Here is a 7,254-nt window from a genome sequence, read left to right as displayed (position 1 = left end):
TATAATGGGCCGAGGCGAGCCGAGGCGGGCCGAGGCGAGCCGAGGCAAGCTGTTACCAGCAGTGGAAAAACGCCATTTCTCACTTCTCCCTTGCTCTGTCACCCACACACACACACACACACACACACACACACACAGACAAATCCTGGCACAGCGCAAAACTATAAATCAGCTCAATTACGTTATTTGCACTACAAAGAGTCTATATATTTGTTATTTATTATTCCTATAGTGCTAAACAAGCACCATTTCATTTTGCCCAGTTGTGGCCTGTTGAGGGGCAAAAAACATCAAAAGTTCCAAAACTTCTTTTGTTATTTGTATCAATCCACTAGACACAATATCTACAGTACGTACATGGCACATTGATCGGAGGCTAGTCTCACTTTGTCCCACAGCAACATTAAGAGAGTTTAGATTTGGGTACAGTTTCTGTTAATGTCTTGTATTAAGTATCCATTTCATTATAATATTCAGCTTTATCATAAATAATTTAACATGCACATGTATTTTATGTTCCGTTAAAGAGGGGTGGAGGTGGGGTCACATTTGAGATTTGTGATTTTGTGGGGAATCAGACCCAGTGGCATTACAAATAACTATATAAGAATAGTCAGTATTCTCGCTGATGGTCTTGTTTGCTGATGTAGGTTGTATAGAGGCATCAGTATTGAATTTAGGACGGTTTCATAATTATTTAAAAACTCCTTGTAGTAACTTTAATACATGGCCACAAAAATGGCCACTGACTTTATGCAGCATTTGGGGCCTGTCATTTTATTAAGTAACACGGAGGTGGTTATTGGCTTTCTTTAGATCTCATTAAACCTCTGATGAATACATAGTTTTACTTCCATCATCATATACTTAGTACTACAACAAGTACTACAGTCAGTGTAAAGTTAATAAAGACAAGCAATGATATACGAAGTTCCAGAAAGAAAGAACTTGAGCTTTGTGACATTGAAGCTGAAGACTTCTTTAATTGTAAAGCAACGCAAATTTGTGACTAGACCTGACTACTTGGTCCTACAAACTTATCATCACAGACGATCAAACTCTGGTGACACTTTCTGTGAAGCCTGTCTTTTACTATAAGTGCTTATAACTATACTTAAGCAGATTAGTGCAGCTTAATGCATTATAGAGACAGGCTCCATAGAAAGTGTTACCCAAACTCTTTACAATGAGGATCTAAAAACCATTTGAGGGAAACATCCTGCCAGCTGTGGTTGCAGTTGTTTCATGTTTTCATGACAGAATATGTTTAATCGCTCACCAGTTTGATGTATCCCTCCGTATCAAGCATGAGATTCTCTGGCTTCAGGTCTCTGTAGAGGACACCCTTGCGATGGAGGTAATCGAAAGCCTCTGTGACGCAACCAACGCAGAATTTAGCAGTGGGGTCATCAAAACTCCCCCTAAAGATTAAAAAAAGACCAATTTAAACTTTATGCTGACAAGCAGAGTCTGATTCTACGCTGTTCAGGAGGCAGAGAAGCAGCAGAAGTGGTCTCATTACACAAATGCAACTAAACAGTTGTAGGCAGCTCTTATTCAGTGATTTATAATGACTGGACCTGAGATTCTTTATTCCAAGCCAGCATAAGTCCCTCATTAGATGGAAACCTGACAGTCATACTATTACTTTACCCAACAAGCCAGAAATAAAATGGCAATGCTGTGGAAAGGCTGGTATTTCAGAGGCAGCAAGTTAAATGTTGTGATTTTGTTCTTTTTTCAAAAGTGTAACAGCATTAGTCAGTGGTTGGTCTCTCCTACTGTACCTGTCTCTGAGCAGACTCCAAATCTCTCCACCCAGACAGGCCTCCAGCAGCATGTACACATACTTGTTATCCTTAAATGTGCGATAAAGTCTGGAGTAAGAGAAGCACAGACAAGTTAAGACTCAAAGGAAAATGTTTGGCCTTCATGTCATAATCAGAATCAGTTTATTGCCACAGTAGTGGAACTACATAGAATTTCCCTTGTGTAATTGGGTGCATACATACAAACAAAGACAAACCATCCTGTTCTATCAGTTATGAGAAGCATTTTTCCTGTCACTCGTATATACTGTTATACTAAAATTAATTATGGCCCCATTTGGTTATTATTGCAATGTACTCAAATATATATAAAGACCTTCCTGTTCAAATTATTGCTTCGTTTGTGAACTAATGTGTGTGTAATTGACCCTTGTGGTAATGTGTTCAAATTAAATTTCCAAAAGCAACCCAGGAGCATGTACAGATTCAATATCGCACTCAAAGACACTTGAGACAGCAGAGCGGATGCACTCCACCAAACTGTCACCCTACATGGTCTTAAATCTTAGATCACCTTACATCAGTCTTGAAAACAGATTAGAAATATGAAGAGATAACAGTTAAAACATGTGAACTAGGTCACATAAATACATGGAGTGTATGAAGAGGAGATGAACAGGAGGAGCGTTTCAGAAGGTGAAGAATGGCTTTAATATCTGCAATATCTGAGTCTGTTTCACGGCTTACACTGAAAATCGGATCATCTTAATCCCACAAAAGGGGGGTAAGCTACTGCTGCAATATTTTATAACAAATAACTACGTTTTTGTAGCGGACATCTTAATATCCCCTGCCATTCTACCCCACTGAGAAGATGTAATCAGCTTGAGGCCTCAACTGTGATCTCATCAAAAACTAATAACTGGCCGCACTGTTTTCCCAGACTAATGGAGCAGAGCTTCATCGTGTAGGATAAAAAATGGAAATGGGTTTGGAGGCTGAGCAGGAGGACTGACTTGACTACAAACGGCGAGCGCGCCTCGGCGAGGATCTTCCTCTCCGAGTGGATGTGCTCCTCCTGCCTGTTGTCTACGACGTGCTTCTTCTTGATGACTTTCAGTGCAAAGGTGACATCTTCGTTCTGCACCTTCACCTGCAGATGGAAATACCAGGGTGGGTTGTCAGACCAACAGACTTTTTCACCTGTCACAGCAGGAAAAGCCCAGCTGTAATTAATAACAATAAGGCATAGGTTGGCAAATGCTCAAGTCTGTTTTAAAACAATACTTGCATTTATCAGATATTTCATTAAAAAAAAATGCTAATTTGCAGTGATATTCACCTCATTGTCTTTGTAAAATGGGATTTTGGTAATTCTGTATTCTGCATTAACCCTTTGAACTCAGCATTAGAAATGATCCGCCAGTGATTGCATTGGTGTTTTTGCTCTTACATCGAATGCTTCAAATCCCTAAAATCAGTACAACCTAAGCTAAAAGGTTATGTATGTCAATAAACCATAATAAATAATAAAAGAAAAAATCCGTAAATTGTAAAACACATGTTTTAACAGTCCATAAGTTATTTGAACTATGTACATTTTTTAGTTTTTGAGATATGCTCTTTTTCATCAGAGTATGAAGGTGTTTTCACAGTTTTCCTCTGTAATAGAATGGTATAAGACGGTTTTGGTTTTGCAAGAGCTCACATAAAGTGATAGGGTCATCCCAAGCATACGATGTAAAGCAATAGCTTTCTGCTGCAAAAGAATGGATGTTCTATCCGTCGCTAAGGGTTAATGCAGCATGACCAGTTCTTTGTTTCCAAGTAAGCCTTAAGGCTAAATATACAAAAAAGTAAGTATTCAAAACGTAAAAAAAATTTGCCTGCTTTTTTACATTTCTTTTGCTGATTACCAGATCATTTTGTAGTTATTACTGTTTTTCTAATGTTATTAATAACACAGACTTGCATTGCCAGACCTTCCTCCACAGCGCTGCGAAAGAGGATCTGGCTAGTCCACACAGCATTCTGGGATGGGAGAAAACACGCTCTGGTTTATGAGCATGTCTCTAAACCAATCCCAATCGTCTGGGGCAGCGCTAACCGCCAGACGGAGCCACGGTGCCGCTGCAAAATAGCCTCAGGAAGGAAGTTGTTTTGGTGGATCTTGTGCACGTTCAAAAGTTTTAGTCTTCCAAGAGAAAACTCAGATTGGACAGATAGTCTAGCTAGCTGTCTGGAGTTATCCTGCAGGGATCTGAGGAGCAGTTAAAGGTGCAGGAATTAGGTAATTAGAAAGGTAATAAAAAAAAAAAAGATGCACCAATCGGGGCCAATGGGGGTCTTTAACGGCGTGTTGATCACTGCTCATGCACACGCATTCATTCTCCCTTGTGGTGAGAGGGGCTTAGGAGACCGTTTTGGTCTTTAGCAGAAAGGGGGGGGGGGGACTGAGTAGTTGTCTATGTTCAACTTTTTGGCTAAATCTTGGCTCTTCACAGTCCTACAGCTCCTTTAACCATTGTCCTCATGTATCTAAACAATCCCTGAAAAAAATGAAACATCGTCGATATAGACTATTTATAGAAAAAATTTAAAATCAATAACGATTTGCAGCTTCAGGTCTAACCAGTTCCACTCGTCCAAAGCCGCCGACCCCGAGAGTTGCAACCAGTTCCAGGTGGTCGTAGGGCCTGGACTGAGGAAACACGGCCACCCGGTCCTTCAACTGGATGATGTCTGGGGACAGCGGCTGGCTCTGGTGGCGCGATACGGACCTCCTGGATGAGGACAATGGAGAGACTCATTTTAACAAACCAATAATAAGTATGGATTTCCAATTATGTTTGTATTTTTCTCTGTCAGTAAAACAACTTTTGTTAAGACCCACTTAGTTATTTCATTCTGACCAAACGTGCGACGCAGTTCTGAGCGCACGTCGCTGCACCTACCTGGCATGTCTCTTCTTGTCGTCACGATCAAGTGTTGCTACGTAGCCTTGGAGGTACCTCTGCAGCTCATTGAAAGTGCCCACTGTCTGATCAAATGTCCTAGAAAAAACAAAAACAACCGCACATCAGTGCAACTACTGGAATGTTGGTTTCATAACCCAAACTTTGATTTAACTGACGTGTACACTCACACTGAGATTAAGAGATGCATATTACAGGAGGAAATCAGGACACGTCTTTCACTTTTTTTGACAGCAGCTGACAGATATCAAAATACCCGGTTGTAGTTTTCCTAAGGAAGATTATGACCTCTATATGATTATGTTGTAGTTGTGATCACATCAGACTGCAGGGTAATGGGAGGACATGTCAAACATTTTCAGCATGGCAGTCACATATATGTCAGAACGTGGAAAAACTCCACTCAGTGTTTGCTTCATAATGCTAATTTAGGCAACAAAACTTAAACATTAAACCCTACATTTACTGTACATTAAATCTAAAAGCAACACCAAAGCACTTTTCCTCTTTGGCCCCCCTACAGGTTGGAAGCGGAATTGTCCATTACCGCTGTCTCATTGGAACTACAGATCCGCTATCCGATCTGGCAAACTTGCGTAGTGCGGTTATAGCCGGTAGAGAGCAAATGCGATAGTGCCGTTCACCCTGTTATGAGTTGATGAGCCTCTGAAATGATTTTGGAAACATTATTTTAAGGTTTGCCTTTAAGATTACAATTAAAACAGCCATAACATGTGTTTAATTTTTTTGGGACATTTAATCTGTCATAACCTTAATTTAGTTACAACATAAGATGGGCAGGAAATCCCCAAAAGCTCTGGTTGTCCTAACAACTGTAAAATTTGACAACCTTCTGTTTCAGACGGAACAATGTTTTGTAAATGTCCCGAAAACTTCAAATAGATGAGGATACTCACTCTCTATCGATGACGAGGCACTCCACCCCGTCCTCATCGGCGATGATATTAGCTGACCTAAAATCATCACTGAAAGAGAAACACACACATTTCTGACTCCTCCAACTGTCTTTATGATTTTAGGATTAGGAGAGCATGCTGAATTTAACACACATTCACAGCTGTGGATCAATATTTGAAACATTTAAAAAAATATTCAAAATACAGTACTAACTGACAGGTAAGGCAGCCGATTGCAGCAGATAAGACCACAGATATGTTAATACAGTTTTTCAGATTTTACATTAAATTAACATTTTACAGATTTTTTCCTAAATGCTGCATATTCTCCAGAAGCCCTGATTCTTCACATCAGTTTATTCTGCCTCGTTAGGGTATTTTGTATTACCTGAATCAAGGATAAACAGAGTATCCTATTTCTGTAGTACAGGTTGTAATACCTTCTGAGACAAATTTGTGATTTTGAAAAGTTTAAAATTGACATGACTTGGCTATTAAAACCAAGGTTTCTTTCAACCAGAAGAGACAGAAGCAGAGTAAAATGACAATCTGTGGTAGTGTTTGATATCTTTGTTCACCTTATAAGGGCTTTCTCTCCAAAGTAGTCTCCCTTCTGCAGCGTGTTGATGATCTGCGGCAGCTTGTGGGCCTCGGTGGTCTGGGTCACCTTCACCTGCACAACACAGTCAGCAGGATCATTAGAGCACATTTCACTTATTCACAGTGCCGTCTCCAGTTCACCGCTGTAGCTTTTACAGGTGCTGTCAATTTTCTCCAAATATTTTTACACACGCAAAAGTTTGAATCCTGAGAAATTAGAATAATTGACATATTCAATTATAGTAATTGGAACACGCTGGCTATGAGTGATTAAGTGGCGTTGATGTACTATATTTTCTTGACATGCTGTCAGAATGGACACACTTCCTACCATTATAATCCTTAGGTGCAGCACTTCAGCCAAATAAATGTAAAATCAATGTGAGCATCAAAACTAACTAAATGACTTTTCTCACATCTAATAAGAGTAGTTGGTCCCTAGTAGATTTTTTTTCCTCAAGCTTTTCAAGTGTTATTTATTTATTATCATCTCTAGCTTTTCCAACATTTTAGACACAGATATGGTTATGGTATAACTGTGGTCTATGTGGTCCATATTGGTCCATAGTAAATGTTGTATGTTGCATGTATGTTGTTGAGCAAGGACCCTTAAGCCCCCAGCCAAATACGTGCACCTACGTTTTCCACAAACCTAGGGAAAACACTGTTTTTTAAGAGGGTTTGAATCGGCTGCCTCTGATCTGCCGCTTGTCATGTAGTTTTCAACAATGGTTCTCCAGTGGCTGGGATGTTGGGAAACTTCTGCTTAATTTGCAAGGCTTTAAAAACCAGTGGCCCGCCCCGGTCGAGGTCAAACATCCCACTTGTGGCACTATCCTGCCGAAGAAATGCCAACATAACATCACAGCGGTAACAGCCGGGGTGTGTTTTAGCAAAGTGTCCTATTTGGCCTCAGTGACCTTTACTTCCCATGTTTTTCCTGGTGGCACTCGCTCTCAGACTTTATTCCCTCCCTGGTTGGGGGGGGGGGGG

At 40.3% G+C, this 7,254-nt stretch overlaps 1 protein-coding gene across 1 annotated transcript in view; it reads right to left on the bottom strand.

Moving 5' to 3' along the window:
• prkg2 (protein kinase cGMP-dependent 2) overlaps positions 1–7,254 on the bottom strand; it is a 36,508-nt gene that overhangs the window by 11,288 nt on the left and 17,966 nt on the right. Inside the window, exons 8-14 of the mRNA XM_034872885.1 lie at positions 6,240–6,334; positions 5,662–5,730; positions 4,724–4,822; positions 4,402–4,552; positions 2,786–2,922; positions 1,788–1,877; positions 1,280–1,421 (exon numbers count right to left, since the gene is read on the bottom strand). Of these exons, the coding sequence (XP_034728776.1) occupies positions 1,280–1,421; positions 1,788–1,877; positions 2,786–2,922; positions 4,402–4,552; positions 4,724–4,822; positions 5,662–5,730; positions 6,240–6,334 (783 nt within the window). The remainder of the gene's footprint in view (positions 1–1,279; positions 1,422–1,787; positions 1,878–2,785; positions 2,923–4,401; positions 4,553–4,723; positions 4,823–5,661; positions 5,731–6,239; positions 6,335–7,254) is intronic.

The sequence above is a fragment of the Etheostoma cragini genome, chromosome 5 (genome assembly GCF_013103735.1).
Source record: "Etheostoma cragini isolate CJK2018 chromosome 5, CSU_Ecrag_1.0, whole genome shotgun sequence".
Taxonomy (NCBI): domain Eukaryota; kingdom Metazoa; phylum Chordata; class Actinopteri; order Perciformes; family Percidae; genus Etheostoma; species Etheostoma cragini.
This window is presented reverse-complemented; position numbering and strand designations above follow the sequence as displayed.